At 36.5% G+C, this 17,241-nt stretch overlaps 1 protein-coding gene across 1 annotated transcript in view; it reads right to left on the bottom strand.

Annotated features, from left to right (window-relative positions):
• Positions 1-17,241, bottom strand: part of LOC149085678 (uncharacterized) — a 113,750-nt gene that overhangs the window by 32,167 nt on the left and 64,342 nt on the right. Inside the window, exon 2 of the mRNA XM_089232476.1 lies at positions 2,220-2,463. Coding sequence (XP_089088602.1) covers positions 2,220-2,295 — 76 coding nt within the window. The 5' untranslated portion in view covers positions 2,296-2,463. The remainder of the gene's footprint in view (positions 1-2,219; positions 2,464-17,241) is intronic.

Raw genomic sequence — 17,241 nt, 5'->3', positions numbered from 1 at the left:
TTTCTTCAAAAAAATTGAATATTTGAAAAAAAAAATGATTTGCTGGTATTTATGTTTTTAGTGCATTTTTGGGTATCAAAAATGGGAAAAAAATCTTTGAGATTCCAAAATTCTGAATGATCGAGTGTGAAAGGTTTATGGTGATGGGGAATTAAGGTGATTTTAGATATTAATGGTAGTAGAAACTGAGATTTCTTGTAGAAATCAAACTTTAATATCATTTTTCTCCTACTTAAGTACTACTATTTCCAACTATTTAACACATTGACAGACTTCTGACATTGACCACGAAATGTATATAAATTGTATAGAGTGCATAAGTCTTCTCATTTTATTTTTACAAGCGAACCGCTAATTCTAGAAAACAGTTTATTGATTTTCGTGTCTCTTATTTTTCCACTTTAAGGTTTCGACGGGTAAAAAGGCAGTTTTTTTTGGATTTTTATGTATTAAGAATCATGTCTTTTGACAAAATCAATTTTGAACGTCAAAAGCAAGATCTGCTAACTTTTTTTAAGGGAAAAAAACAGTAATTTCCCCCCCCCCCACCCCATATTTTTTGCATTATTTCACTTTATTATTTTATGCAGATGAGTATCTAGAGTTAAAAACATTTTCCGAAATGTATTATTTTATTGAACATCTTGAATTACGGCATGAGTTAACAGAGATATGAAATAACTAATTCGTTAAATTGTGTTGTGTCTTGGATGTCAAGATTTAAGAATTTCTCTAAACTATTAACTCTTAATCGTTAAGCATTTGATTAACGTTACTTTTCAAACGAAGTTTAACGACGAGGACGATGTTTAAATATGAGAGAGAGCTGCCCCCCCCCTTTTCATATACCTAATGAACCAACCATCAGAATACTCCAAATCTCTTGATTTATATGTACAGCTGACAGTTTTGAATTTTATTGGATGTCAAATCTACGTGTCATTGTGAAGCTAACATACACCCTGGTAAATGACGTCAAATCCACTCGTTTACATTAATATTTGAACATCTAATTTCCATCTTTTAAAAGGCCACATCAACTATTAAAACTCTCATTAATTATTAAATTTCTAATCCGTATCGCGCACGGAAATCGTGGTCTTTATTTTCTCGTATTTATGGTCGTTCTGGTTTCGGAGATTGGAACAAATTCCGCACGAGGATTTCATTATTCTATGAATACGGAATTTGTTTATCAAATTGAATTCTACAGTCTTCAGGCAAGAGTTGTTTACTTCAAGAGTAAACAAAAAACTTTGCTAAACAAGATTTTACCTGTTTATTGATCCTATATACAGGGTGCCACGTAAATGCTAATGCGGCCTTTATCTCATTAACCACCTGTCGTAGATGTATGACTTCAATTTCAAAGAGAAATTCCCAAAAAGGTGTTCGAAAATTACCCTCCACCAGTTTTGAGAGTGAAAATACGGTGTGTCACAAAATACAAAAATCTAACATTTTATACTGTCCGTTATTCCTCTAATTAACTCCCCCTGGTCTTTCTCCAATTAGAAAGCTGTTACCCTGTCTTTTCTGAGCCCAACATACAAATCCCATGTTTTCAACTCCAATATTCACTGAGATGTTTTAATTCAAAAATCGGAAAATGTTCGGAAATAACAGAAGAACTAACGAACAACGCTCATTTCCCACCTTTAAGCTGTCCTTTCCTAACTTTTTTTTTAGATTTTTTAATTCGAATATCTCATCGAATATTGCAGTAAAAACCTATTTCTTTGTTGGACTCAGAAAAGACAACAAAGAGTACGACTTTCTAATGGAAAGTTATCAGGACCGGTATAAAAAATTTGAATTTTTATTTCGCCACAAACTGTAGTTTCACTCTCAAATCTAGTACAGAATAATTTTTGAACACATTTTGATCATTTTTTCTTAAATTTAAAACATACCTCTACGGCAAACGGTTGATGAGATATAGGCAGCATCAGCACTTACAGGACACCCTGTATAGTAAACTGTACATTTTACTCTGTAAGAGTTAACCTTTTTAGCTAATTAAAACATTCCTTCCAGGTAACTAAATTGCTACGGTGATGTATTGTTTCAATTAAAAATAAGCTAATTGCATCAGTTTACATTCCTTTTTGTGAATAAAAATGTTTTCATTACGTTTTTATGGGGTGAACCGAAGAGCCATTTTGAATCCATGTACACCTGATTAAGCACATCAGTTGCAATGCGAATCAATAAATTACCTTGTAGGAAGGTGAATGTGAAAAACTCCCATAATGTCATGATGGTCGAAGTCATGTAGAAGGTGGAAGTGTCCATCTGTAGCGAGGGCTGCTCCACTGAAACGGCCAATTAGCCTCCATCACCTTAGTGAGGTACCGTCAGAGGCATCCCCGGAACACGTTTGCCACGAGAAGAGATGCGATTATCCGGGCTTATCTCTTCCGCTCAGCGATCGATTTGTCTTTTAGGCTTACAAATCTACAGCTGAAAGGACAGGAATAAGAAAACAAAAACATGAAATGTTAGATTGAATATTCAATTTACATGAAATTTATGCATAGTATTCACTGGGGGAAAAACTTATGTTTACAAAACAATTTTGTAATCTTCTCTTTTTGGTAATCTGAAGAATCTAATCATTTAAGGACACATAATTCATTGATATAAAACATTAGTGACCAATAGTTGGCCCGTGAAGGGATTTTGGGCAGATTTCCTGATTAACTGTTTAGAAAGTATTTATTTCTGGTGACGAAAGTAATTTAATAATTCAACCATTTAAATAATGGTGTGGCTTATACACCAACGTGGCACCGCGACGTTGCAGCTGACCATTATGTTGGCCGACGAACACAAAAAAATATGCCACCCTTGATATAAAACCGGTATCAATAACCCCATGGGGGGAAAAAATCAATAGGGAGACCTAATCTCACCTTGAAATTATTTTTTACGTCTTGTTGCATTTTGAATACTACTTCACATACAGCGTATAACAAAAATATGTTGCAAACAAAGCGTAGAAAAAAAGGGAATTCTAATGCTATTTGATCATTTTGGTCGCACTACGGCCATTTTCCGCACACGAGGGATAATTAAACCGGGACGTAGAATTAAAGTTTCTGACAAGGCGAAGCGGGCATCGAACTCGCGGAAGCTTTAACCATATGTTGGTACTTTAGGCGAGTATCTTATTGACCTAGGCTACCCTGCCCGAATTGTACTGTTCAAGTAATTTGTTTTAGTAGAAATCAGCACGCATTGTCCTCGTACTCATTTTATAGGACAAAAAATATCCAGAAGCTTATTTTTAGACGATATGTGTCAGTATTTTACTGAAACCCTTAAAACATCAAGGTTTTAAATCCTTCTTCATCAGTTTCCATAGGCTCTCGATTGGATTTAGATCGGTTCTTTTTAGTCAACTGGACTAGACTAATCTATTTCCCAATTTCCTGGACATGAATATTTCAAACCACTTGCCCGAGGATAGAATACGAAATATTGATTCGGGCATGTATTCTTCCAAGTCGAGCATTTGAATTTGTGAGCATTTGTTCAGACTCGTTTGTCAATAGTATTGTCTGAAGCATGTCTTGTGCTTTTTCAAAGTTCGAAATGCAATGCATCATGAAACTTTCATCGAATAACATTCCACTGTCTCAAGGACAACAAGATGCTCATGATGGATAAATATTGTATTTATAGCAATAGTCTAGCCAAATCCAGATCAAAAAAACCTCCGCCAGGTTGTGCGCGAAGGATGAAGCAGATTATGACTTTTTTTGGTAAAAAAAATGTAATGTTAAAAGGAATTCATTAAAAAAAGTCTCCCAACAGAGAGGAAATAGAAAAATAAATAAATAAGTAAAATTCACGCATAATGCGTAAAGGCAATAAACTGCGGACTTGTCACTTCCGAACCCAGAAGGCAGATGGCAACACTTCCCGGAAATATATAGCAGACATTCCTCACCAACCACCTTTACGTCAGATACACAGCACATAAAAGGATGCGTCTTGCGCATCTTTTCGAAATTCTCTCATAAAAATGTGTATGAGGTTAATGTGCGGTTCGGTAGGGCATTTTCTTACTTACACCATCGTGATTCTTCATGGTTAACTTGTGCTGGATATGAAAAAATATATATATATCAGCCAATTCATCTAAACGTGATGCTAATTAATATCGAACATGACGAACATGGTGATGTAAGATTTTCTTTTCTATAAAGTTTTATAGAATTACTCTCTCAAATGGATATATCCATTCCGCCTGAAGCCATATGTGATAAAAAAAAATCATTTCCCGATACTCAATTCCATTAATGAGAACATTACACACTTCAAACATCGTTTATTAATAAATTTTACTTTCTACAAAAAAAAAAAGGAATATAAGACGAGTAAATTCAATCCAAGTAATGTTCTTAGATTACTTTCATCACTTAATATATCCCTGAATAGAAAATCCGATAGAATTCTTTTCTTCACCAAAATTCCATTGAAGATCTTTCAGGTAAACCAAATTTTATAGGAAAAAAAAGGAATTACATATACCGAAATAAAATTAAGGGGAAAAATTCTTTGAGAAGCTCGTAAATTTATATAAAAATGTGTTATGGAAAGTATTCCGTCTTCTTTAAATCATCTCTTAATTAGGCTTTTCATAGAAAGGAAAGGGACTTATTATATTAGAACTCGATGAGTATAATTGGAATCTGAAGAAAAATTTCCCACCCCAAAATTTTCTATCTGATGGAAATAGAAAACGATAATCAACGCTTAAAGAACCGAATTCACTAATTAAGGACTTGTAACTCGAACGAAGTTTGGAAATACTTGCTACATATCCACTCGAAAATTTCCCAAGTTTAAATTGGACTGGTATTCAAATTTTAATGTGCTCTCGGTGTTTGAGGTTATTCTTATTATTAAAGACCTTTTCCGATCGAAAAGGTCTTTTGTTAATTTACTCTTTAAAAGACAGGAATCAAGGGAATTTAATAAGGTCTAATTGAAATATTCTTAAAAGTGAAAAATATCAATTAAGATCTTCTCTTTCTCTCTCTCTCCCTCTCTTGGTCTTTTTTTTTAAATACAGTGGAAGTTTCCCATCAACGTTTGGTTTCGGGATCAATTATCCTCGGTGATTAGACGTTATTAGAACAAGCTTAAGCGATTTACGTTGGGAACACTTGAATTATTCCGTCGATAGCTTTCGTTCGAGTTCTTAACTTGAAAGAAGGTCAATGGGGATGTCGACGTCGTCGTCTCTTTTCGGTCTCGAGAAAATAATACTCCTTTCCAATCTCCTTTAATAGGGACTAGTACACTAATTAGATGTGTGGTACACATACGTATGCGTAAATTCAATGTACATATATTTATGTTCGTGTGTGGTGGTCCCGAAGATTCCGCCGATCTCAACATACTTCCCTCGATTACGATCGAAAATAATTGGATTCTATTTCGAGATAATTGGAGCCGGGATGTGTATATTCTTCCAGTGAAATGAAATTATTTTAATGATAATTGTCGATAATTACCGTTCTGGTTTCGAAAAGGTTTTATTAAAATCTTTATATGCATTGGATTGTGGATGAAATTGTAAGCAATGGTTTGTTTGCAATAGAATGGTGTTCGTGTTACTTCCCGCTTTGTTGATCATTTTTCTATGCACGTGTTTTGAAGCTTTTATCTTACGCGGTTCGTGTGAAATAGATGGATTGCCTATGAGAGAGATGTAATGTTTAGGTGACTATTGGGATGGCTTAAAAGTGTGTCGTGGTATATTTCGGGTGCTTCGAGATGGGTAAACTGTTTACGGAAAGTTCGCCTCTAACATTTGCCCCCACCCCTCAACGTTCCGTTCCCTGCATTTCGCCTTTAGCACTTTTCGTCCCCGGTACTTTTCATCACCAGAAATTCCGCCCCTGAAATTTTGACCGTAGGAGTGATCAAGTGAAAGCGTGAGTGACCGTATGAGTGACCAGTTGAAGGGGTGAGTTGAATGGATAATACTGGAAACATTTCTACGTTCATAGAAAAACATTTCTACGAAAGAACGTTTAGAATATTTATAGTATCGAAAATACAAAAAAATAAAAATGGCTGCTTCAAATGTGTAGAGAAAATTCAGATTTACAAAATATACAGGCTTTTAATAGCTAACAGACTTTTCTTTTTTTTTTCTAACAACCTCAAACACACTATCTTCCATGATTAAATTCTGTTAGGTTTCGACATCCGTAAACAACAAACCATACAACATCTGCAACAACTATACCATGTTTTTTCGATGGAAATCTTCAAGTCATAAACAGTCGCAAAAAAAATACTATTTTTCATTTTGCAAAGGCATTCATGGTAAGTATGACCCGTACATTACTAATTGGATTCAAGTCAGAACTCATCGATGGCCGGTCTAAAGCCGATACATTTTCGCGATTAAAAAGCTTTTTTGTGGCAGCAGATCTTATGAAAATGTCATCCGAACAGAAATGCCAAGTTTAGTCCTACTAAATCTTCTCCAATCAGTAGTAAATTTTTCTCGAGGCTCTCTTTTAAACATCATTTTATCATTTTATCATCTGATCATTTTTATCGCACCACTGTCATTTTCTGCACGCGAGGGCTAATTTGACCAGGACTTGTAATTTTTTGCCGATTCCAACCAGCAGCTTTTTTTTTTATACTCACCGAGAGGTTGGTGTGCTAACCCCTTAGCGAGCCACTCCCTGCTGTAGCAAATTTTTCCGGTGGTCATGTTGTTTCTGATGTACCCCTGCGTCAAGAAAGTTTTCTCCCAAGAACGAACCAGGTATCGAGCTCGACACCTCTACACATCCTTTGGTACTTTAGGTGAGCATCTTATGGACCTCCACTGACGCGCCCTCTTAGCATCAGAGTTTTGGCGACCAATTTCAGTAGTTAAGGAAGCCATTAGAAACAAATACTGTCCCTACCGTTATCGAAGTCACACCTTACTGTCTGCTGAAAACAACCGTCTGGAACATGTCAGTTACATTTTTTTGCACCACTAAATATGATACCATGCTATTTTTCTCCTTAAAACATATGATTTCGTGCCCATTTCAGCCTCCCTTCTCCAAATCTCATTGGTGATTCCTTCTGACAGGCGATTTCCCAACTACTCTTTTATGAATGAAATGCAAGCTTCTCTGATCTGTCTATGAACTGTATCTGTGTTGAGATTTTTACTCCAGAATCTTTCATAATTTTTGGGCAAAATCATATTTTGCGTTGAAGCTAATCCCCTTCAACGGTTCTGTTTTCGCGTAAACTTGTACTGCTTTGCCTACCACGACCAGGTTTTGGTTTTGGGATATGTACACGGTGGGTCAATACACGTCAGACACTTCATTTCGACCTGCTCAAAGAAATGCTCAAAGAAAACCTGCAGCAATAGAAATGCCTTTTAAAGTCTTTCTTTTTGTTTTCAAATGAAACACTCGAAGGATTTCATCGTACAGAATATACGCCGAATTAAATTAAAACCAATCCTATAGCTTTCGACTTTGCACTACTATCATGATACTCCATATTGACGCAATCTTCCAATTTTTCATGTAATTGGAAGACTTTCTAAACTTTTGAGGAAGCCATTTTCCAATATTTTGAGTACAAAAAATTCAAAACTTCTTTTCCTCGACAATGACCGAAGTTTAAAGTAGGTTTTGATTAAATGAAATAAAAATTTGAAACGGTATTCATGCCGTTACATGTTGGATAAACAATTTCGTGAAATTTCAGAATTTTTCTTGCAGTATTTTGTTTTTTTTCCTTAATGGAGTTGGTGAACGCCAATTTTCTCAAAACACATTTTCGAATTTTTCAATTTTCAAATGCTTCGAAAATATTGTGCATATCTATGTTCGAGGTTTTTTTCTACGTGCACTAGATATATTTTAAACATATTTTAATATAAATTGCTGGTAGGCATTGTATATGCTAATCTGACATCATAACTGGTCCATTAAACGGAATCTCTTCCAAATAATATTGATTCATTTTCCTTAATAAATTATCATTTAGAAGAGCGATATACCAAGAGGGTGAGATAAGCCATAAAAAACAATTAGAACTGCAGTCAAACCCTATTAAACTCTTAATTAAGTTGCTTTATTTCATGATGTAAAGACTAAATAAGAAGGAATTTTTTGAAGTTAGACCCCTATCGGGGGTCATGGTGGGTTCAAATGTTACATAGAGAAATCCCCCCCCAGCCAAAACCACTCTGTAATTTTAAAAACTGGTCAGTAATTTTATTTTATCGCGTAAAATTGCACTCTAAGAAGGGTTATTTTTTTCCTTATGTTTCAAAATTTCAAACCCCTAAACAGGTCAGGGAGGATATTCAAAGGTTACACATAGAGAAATCACTCCGAACCGAATTCGCTGAATCTCTAATTGATTTGGTCAGTAATTTTATTTCATAATGTAGAGACTCACAAAAAAGGGATTTTTCAAAATTAACCTCTCATAAGGCGTTTGAAACGTCATATGGGACAACTATGGCAGAGTCGAAAACGCTAAAACTATAAATACTACTATGGAATTTGGTCTATTCTCAAATTATATTTTACTAACATATTATTAGTCAGTAGTATATTTCATTATTACCCGCTAACAGATGGATTTCTGAAAATTCAGACCTCAAAGATAGTCATGAAGCCTATTTAAAGGCTTCGTGAATTTTTGGTCTGCTTTATCGGAGAATCATCACCGAGTAATTTTCAGATTACCAAATCCACGCGAGCGAAGCCACGGGTAACAGCTAGTTATTTCATATAGACGGCACATTCTTAAGGATTGAACAATGACAGTGAAAAGAAAAAATAAAAGGCATTGTTGTGGCTTTCTGTTCTTCTTTGAAGGAAAACACTTTGTTTGAGTAGCCAAATAGTCAAATACAGGTGATTGTGTAGCAGGGATTTTTGTTTTTGTGTTATCAGAGTTAAGCTTTAAACAAATTCAGCGTTTTGGACTTTCTCCAGCGTTTTGATCACCGCCGACAGTCCAGATGGAGGAAAAGATCACCGATCAGGAAGAGAAGAAACCGCCAAATGAATCCGAGATCTTTCACGAGGCGCTCAAGCACTTCAAAGGGAATATGAAGCTCTCGCAGCTGAAAGACTTCTCCACGAAGAACTATGGCGTCGATATAACAGAGCGCCTCTACAAAGTAAAGCGTATGGTCAGGGCGGCGAGGAACCTAATTCCGTGTCCGCCGCAAGTGCACCAACTGCACCCGCAACAAAACGCCCCCGACTGCCCGACAGAATCAGCCGCAGTAACGGGACTTTTCCATGGTGGACCACAAAACGTTCATTCCGAACCCGTCGAATCCGATGCCACTACAACTGCGCGGCTCTTTGATCAGGATGGGCCATTTGGACCAGGCGCGCCAGATACCTCGAAAGCGACAGCTGCACCGTCAGCGGTGTTCTTCAATCAAGGCCCACCGGATATACGACCTGTGACAGACGAACCTAATGCTTCGAGAGCCCCAACTGCACCCTCAGCTGTGGTCTTCAATCAAGGACCAAAGGATATACGACCTGTGCCAGACGCACCTAATGCTTCGGGTGCGACAGCTGCACCGGCAGCGGTGCTCTTCCATCAAGGCCCACCGGACATACGACCTGGGCCAGACGCAGCAGATACCTCGAAAACAGCTTCTGCATCTTTGGGCTATTCCGCTCACGGGCCATGGAACGTGCCGGGAAACGTCCGCGATAATTTACCAGCAGGAGGATCGGCGAAGCTTTTCAATCCTGGATTCCAACCGAACGTGATCACCAGGACTTCTCACCCTGAGAAGAAAACTCTCAACGACCCAAGACCAGCGGTATACCTCACTGCCACAAACATGCCGCGTGGAACTTTCCCGCAAACCACGTCGTTTGGTGGTTCCTGGAAACCTACAACACGCTCGAGTATCGGCCCGTACTCAATTCCTCGCACCCGAACCACTTCTCTCGGATTCTCAAGTGGTGGAGCTGCGGGTGCAACGAAAGTTGAGAAAGGCAAAAAGAACATGGTGAACAACCATTGAGAAGACTTGCAGCCATCGTCCATATACAGAGATCACACAATCCAGAGTTCTCGGACTAGAAGACTAGATGGAAGAAGGGCCGGACATAACAATAAATGTGCATTTTACGTTGAGGGTAAATCGTTGAGGATAAATTCAATGAAAGCAAGAGAAGTGCAAATAAAAATGGTGATTTAAAAGCAATCGGTATGTTAAAACCTGGAGTTATGTAATACTATTGAATTTATTAGAATTTTTTAATATTCCGATATCACTAACAGCTTATGATGGGATTTCTGTATATTTTCATATTGCTCACCTTCCAGTAGGGAGCAATCTCAGTTGACTCCAACTTAATCCTCACTCCACCAAGTTTTCAATTGTTTATAATTCTTTCGAGGTAGGCAAGTCATCCTTGCGCTTTCCCGAGACTTATTTCACATACCGGCCTTTCTTTACCTTGTTTTCGCTCATGGCCCTTTAAACCTTATTTTCTTCTTGTGACCCCTTGTCTTATCCAGGGCCCCCACCCGCATCCCGGAAAGATACCACATCCTGCTTATCGAATTAATTTTTGATTTAATTTATAGTAAACAAAATTTTTGTAAATAAGGTTGGCCTCTAGACTCCCAGGCTAAAGGTCAGAGAGCTTCCCTCTTGCCATATTTCTATGCAGTGCTGTCTCAAGATCCCTCTACCCGTGACCGGATAAGTCCATGCTTTATGATGACAATTTTTCCCTCACCTTATTTCACTTAAATTATTTATTTCTTCAAATCAGAGTTTTCTCACAGTAGCCCCCCCCCCCCCCACTCTCTGCCACGTCCCTCTATCACTTAATTTTCATCCGCCCCCTCTTCGAATGTCCTAGGACCACAAGGAGGGCCATATGGCCACAGGTAGGACCCAAAGGTCAAAAATATGCTGCACGATTCTGGACAGCATATCTTCAGAAGTACTTGGTCAAGGGGTTGAAAAGGTGAGCCACGCGGTTGTTGGTGAACAGGGCTTCAGCAATGAAGCGAGGCGATTTTTTTTTTAAACGTGTTTACGTAACGTACAATATGATAAATGCGGTTATTATACATAATAACCGGCTATCATCCATAGTTACCAAGCATCTTGGTAAGTTGACAAATTTCTCTAAGGTTATCACTTTTACCGGCGATTGTACGTAGTACATAAGCGTAGGTTTAATAAATTTAAATATTTTAATTATTTTAAATTATTGTAATTATTTATAACTATAATTACATTATATTATTTATAATTACATTATATTATTTATAAGTACATTATATTTTTTATAATTACATTATATTTTTTATAATTACATTATATATAATTATTTAAAACATTTGAGAAATTTCTCTAAATTAATCGCTTTTACCGGCGACTGTGCACAGAAGAGTCGTTAGTAAATTTAATAGGAACTAAAACATTATCACTTTTACCGGCTATTATATATAGTCAAGCGTCGCATCGTTGGTAGTCGTGATAAATCGTACCATATCATATACTGTACATAATAATTCATACGTGCATTGGATCATTATATCGAGGTACGATCGTAAAATTTGTTATTATATCGAGATCAGACTATTAATCACACATACTAGATGCGTTTGGATTTTTTTTCAAATTCACGTAATATGAGAATATACAATACCCTACTGTAATAATATTACATTAGGGAAATATGCATAATCACAGATAAAAATGATAAATTTCAAGTTCTTATCAAATTCATCAACGACGCTTAGGTATTTTGCATAACTCGGGCAGCGCTGGGTATTATAGCTAGTAATAAATGTTTGTTTATTACTAGATATAATATTCAGCTTATAGTTATGAAAATATACGTATTTATTTTCGCAGTTGTGAAGGTTCAGTGTGTTTCATTTGCTAGGAAACCGCGGCAGTCTACAAAGTACACAGCACTTCTCTTCTAAGCATAAAAATTCCAATTGTGAATCAATGTTAGAGAATTTTTTTTTTTGGCCTGCTCCTATAAACTTTGCCCATCACTGCACTAGGATATTATGCATAATCACCGATAAAAGATAAATTTATCAGACTTACCGATACGATTAGTGATTTAAAAACTTACCAAATACCATTGGTGATTATGTTACTTAACGAGACGATTTACCGGTGAATATGCATAACAACTGATTATTCCGGCTGTATATGCCTGTGATGCAAGTACCACGTAAGAAATCACCAACAGAGAATCTTTACTATACGCCTAACAAAATACAGGGTGGTTATGAATATCTTTATACTACTCAAACGTATGTAGTGGGCATTCTCATGGAAGTATTTTGACGAAACTTGGTATATAGTATTTACAGACCATTGGAAAAAGAAAAATATTCAACTTCAAAAAAATAGTTAAATTTTTGACGACAAGGGGAAAAAAGTTGGAGCTTTTTTATCGCAGTTATCTTTCTTCATTGGTCCAAATAACGAATATACGAAGTTTCAATGAAGTGCGTCCACCACGGGCGCTACATAGGTCGGAGTAGTGTCAGTATAATTAGAGTGTCATTACTTAGCTTAGAGTGACACTACTCCGCTCAAAGTGAGACTAGACTGCTTAAGGTGACACTACTCAGCCTAATTACATTGGGACTACTCCGTTCCTATGTAGCGCCCGTTGTGATGGACATATTTCATTAAAACTTGGTACATACATTATTTGGACCATGGGGGGAAAAAGACAACTACAATGAAAAGCGCCTCTTTCTCACCTGGCGGTCAAAAATGAAACTATTATTTTACTGAATCTTTCCTTCCCCACCCCCACAATCCACATATACTATATAGCAAGTTTCATCAAAATAACTCTATCTGAATGGACGCTACTAATACGTCTGAGTGGTGTCGGTTTAGTTATAACCACCCTGTATTTTCCGCTAATTCAAAATTGTTATTGGTAATAGAGACTTACGTGCATGGGTTTACTGAAAATATCCAAATAAATAGACTTTTGTGGACAAAACAACAATAATTCGATAGCTAAGAGCAACTCCTCCTCCTTTCTAGTCAATATTACCTGGTGTCACTCAATAAACCACGGCAAGTAAACAACATTAGGCTGTATCATTCACCATAAAATGGTTTAACGACTGTATTTTTTCCTTACTTGTGCCTATGTATTATCGTCTTTCCTTACCGACATTTAATTGGTTTCAGAAGCAAGTTTTTTTTTCAGCCTATATGGAATGAAGTAAATGGACCAAAAAATCTATTACCGGCACTGACTGACAACGACAAGTATCGACAGGATCTTTCCGTGTGAAGACCTCGTATTATTAAAACGTGTATGTATAATAAATTCCAGCGACAATATTTTCGTTTTCCATAGCGTGATACGCGGCCGTTTCGTTTCCATCTCTATCACATTATTTTGATATTCATACGCAACGATAGAAAGTCATTTGATGTCCGAAAATTTCTAAGAAAAGTCCCCCCCCCCCCTCATCATTATGAGTATTACTTATACGACGCATGATTATGTTTGGGAGGGAAACGTCTCGGTAAATTACCGTTATATTTGTGCGACATGCGATCCAAACAGCGGGTGTATTTCTTAGGTACATCATGATATACCGCATAAAAAAAATAGTTTTTCCTATATTTAATGAGTAATGTGCATGTGACAAGTTTGAGTTCACAAACTACAATCGATTCCCGTTTTGATGAATACCGTTATAACGAAAACATCGTTTCAACGAAAAAGTTTAAATCTTGAATTCCTTTATAATGAAATTTCGTTATAACGAAGTGATTTCTCCTGTTTCTTGGAGTTCGTTATAACAGGATTTTACTGTAATACTGAAAAGGACAGCTGGTGACATTTGGTTTATAGCTCTACCGGGGGAAAACCCATATTAAGTATTTCGAGAGTTTTTTTTTGTAGATAACCATTTTGGAAATTTAGGTTTATGTATAGTAAATTTCCTTTTCTGTGGACACGCGTGTCCAACCAACATTTCAGTTATTAGCAACAACTAAATTGATTCATTATTCGAATGAAAGAAATTCTGAAAGTATAAGATGCATTTAAAGCCTTGACTAATGTAAAGCACTTGATTAATGCACAGATGAGCGACTGAAATTGCAAAATAAATATTATAGAAAGTTTGCAAATTAAATTTACATCTTTTTTGGAAAAACTGATCAATCGATGTTTCATGGGTTTTTCCGGCACCACAGTGGTGGTTGGCTGAAGTTGTTTTACAATGGTTCCCAACTTCGAACCAACACATATATGCACAGCTTGCTGCAGCATGGCCCAGGTCTTAGACCATCTGCTAAAATATCTTCATTGAGGCACAGAAGCGAGCCATGATGTGGTTAGGAGAAGGTGGGTTTTACTGACTATTCCAACTCCTTCAAACATGGCTGAATACGGCCCGAGGGCCACCCGTTGTCCACAGTCGGTAAATATTATTGACTAAATATCCCTCAGTATTTTTTTTCCATTTTTCACTCCATTCTTCACACACCTCATCATTGACACCAACATGTTCACCGCACAATTTCCTAGAGTTTCGTGACTCACACAAACGATCCAACCAGTCATTTGAAGCTTCGAATTTGATGAATCTGATTTCTGCAGCTTCTCGAGCATTTTCTTGAAGAATCCGGTCAGAAACTTCTGCTTCAGCAACAGATTCTTGCTTCTTTACTGAAGCAAACTGGTCGTAAGCAACTGCTTGTATGACAAGTGCAGGCTTCTGTCTTCTGCACTTCGGAAATTTATTTTTCCTGGCTTGATTTCCGTTGTAGCATTTCTTCTTGCGATGTTCCTTTTGCTTAAAAAAAAATTGAACATAACCGTGTTCTCTCAACATTGAATTCCTTTGCAAGTGCACAATCTCCTTTTTTACGTTTTCCACTGTACTGGATAGCTACATCAATTTTTTCTCTTCGGAATCCCTTCTCTTAATGATAGAGAAGGACGATCACTAGATCTAGTCATATTAAACAGCGCAAAATCATGTAATACATACGAACACAACCAGAAAACTGACATCAAAGCTTATACTGTAGTTGTCAAAGTTCAATGAAAAGTAGCCACAAAAAGATGGATAAAAAATATTAGAACTTATACTGCCATCTTGTGAGCAAACTTATGAACCAAAATTACAACTACCATTATCCTTACAAGGGTTTTGCCCAATGGAACGAATGATGAAAATGACATCTGTCACCGTATCTGGGGTTTACCTGAGGATCAAAATTCATTATTTCGACAGAGCCCTTTGGCCTTTCACAGGTTTTTATACTAAATAAATGTGTAAAATAAATAAAGTTATTTAAATATAATTTTTCCAAAATATTTCCCCTCAACGCTTTTCATCCGATTACCAGCGGGTTGAGAACCGAAACGAAATAAACAATTTGCTCGAACTTACGATTTACGTAGCGCATTCATGTATAGCATACTTCAAAAAGACATACACCGCCGTTGGCAGTTTATCGCCAAAAAAAGTCGCAACACTCAAACAATTATTCTTTTTCTTTGTAATTGAGAGACATCTATCACGTATAGGTACATGGACGAACAAACTCCGAACTAAAACGTTCTCGAGACATCCACCAGCTGATAGTGAAAGACAATTTGACATATAGACATGTTTCCAGCATCCACAGTTCTCTAAGAAACTTCACTCAAAACGATACAATGGATTCATCCGATAAAGACAGACAAAGCTACACCCGCATACATATACTACACATACACACACACATTCTTCAGCTATCAAAAAGAACTAAGACATTCATTTCTTATTGAGGAGAAAGTCATTTATTCCCCCTGTTCGTTCTACTTTTTTTTGGTATCACGAACATCTATGGTACAATAATTCAATATAATCGATTGAATTCAACGTCCAGGAAAAGGAAAGAAAAAATGTATTAAACAGATTATACTTCGGAACACGAATTTCTAAATGTAATTTTTTTTCCTCTTATTTCCAAGAGACGTGGAGCAGCCCTCGAGCAAACGTATAATTTATTTAAATCTTCATCAAAGTCAACAGTAATTTATTTTATCCTCTCTCTCTTTTTAAATCTTTCTCCTCCTCACTAGAGGAGAAATGGTGAGAAAATGGTGGCAAAACCCTGCATTTTACGATCCTTTAAAAAAATCAAAATATACTTTGTTTTCTTTTATACGTATTGACGTTATTTGTTTTGTACCCCCCCCCCCCTCCATCTCTCCCCCCTTATTCGTATAGATAAACAATTCCTTTCGTATTTTTACTGTTTTCCAATTCAATAAATGATTCAGCGGAGGATGGTAACGTTGGTTATTTTGTTTATGTTTCACGTACTTTATTTTGAGTTTTTATTTCCCGTTTATTAGTTCAAGTGATTATTTACTCGTTGCTTTTTTTCCCTCCCGTTCTCCTTCAGCCATTACTCGAATAAAATCCAGCACGTACGAACGAAAAATTTGACTCTCGGAATGATGACACCGAAAAAACAAAATAAAATAAAAATGAGCACCGACTGAAAAAGAGAGAGAGAGAGAGAAACATTATAAATCTCATTAACTGTGTCACGTTATCGAGAGGAAACCAGGAGAAAAGTACCCTTAAGGGAGGAGCAATGGACGAAAAGGACGAATGGTTTAGGGTCGGATGTGAATTGAAAAGAGCAGTGTTCCTAAAAAATAAGAATACTAAAATAAAATAATAATGTAAGGTGTTTTTTTTTTCCTTTCTCTCTTTCTCTTACACACACGAGTCCAACATCAAACAATCCATCTTTAATGAGTAATTATTGAAGGCAGAAGGGTTATGGCGTTGCTACGATACTTTATACCCATACAATGAGAAAGAAAATGTTAAATGATGGGAAAAATAGCTTTTTCTCTCTCTCTCTCTTTAAGTGAAGAGCACCATAAACATTAGGACTGAAACGTATCCGAGGAAAAAAAAAGATGATTAGCGGCATTTTTTAACATAATACTCATATTACATAGGTGATATATGGATGATTATCTGATTACAATAAGGCGGAGAGAAGCGTGCCTTGAAAATTGATCATTTTGAAAGTTTCAATTTTGTTGTTTTGTGCTCCCTTAAATACAATTTTTCGCTGCTTTTGAGAAGTGTTGTTATCCCCTTTCACAATCACGTGAGTTTTATTTTATTTATTTATATTTTCTTCACCATACGTACAGA

Source organism: Pholcus phalangioides, unplaced genomic scaffold, assembly GCF_987345545.1.
Source record: "Pholcus phalangioides strain wild (caught in Gottingen) unplaced genomic scaffold, Ppha-v1.0 ptg000006l_1, whole genome shotgun sequence".
NCBI classification, from domain to species: Eukaryota; Metazoa; Arthropoda; class Arachnida; order Araneae; family Pholcidae; genus Pholcus; species Pholcus phalangioides.
This window is presented reverse-complemented; position numbering and strand designations above follow the sequence as displayed.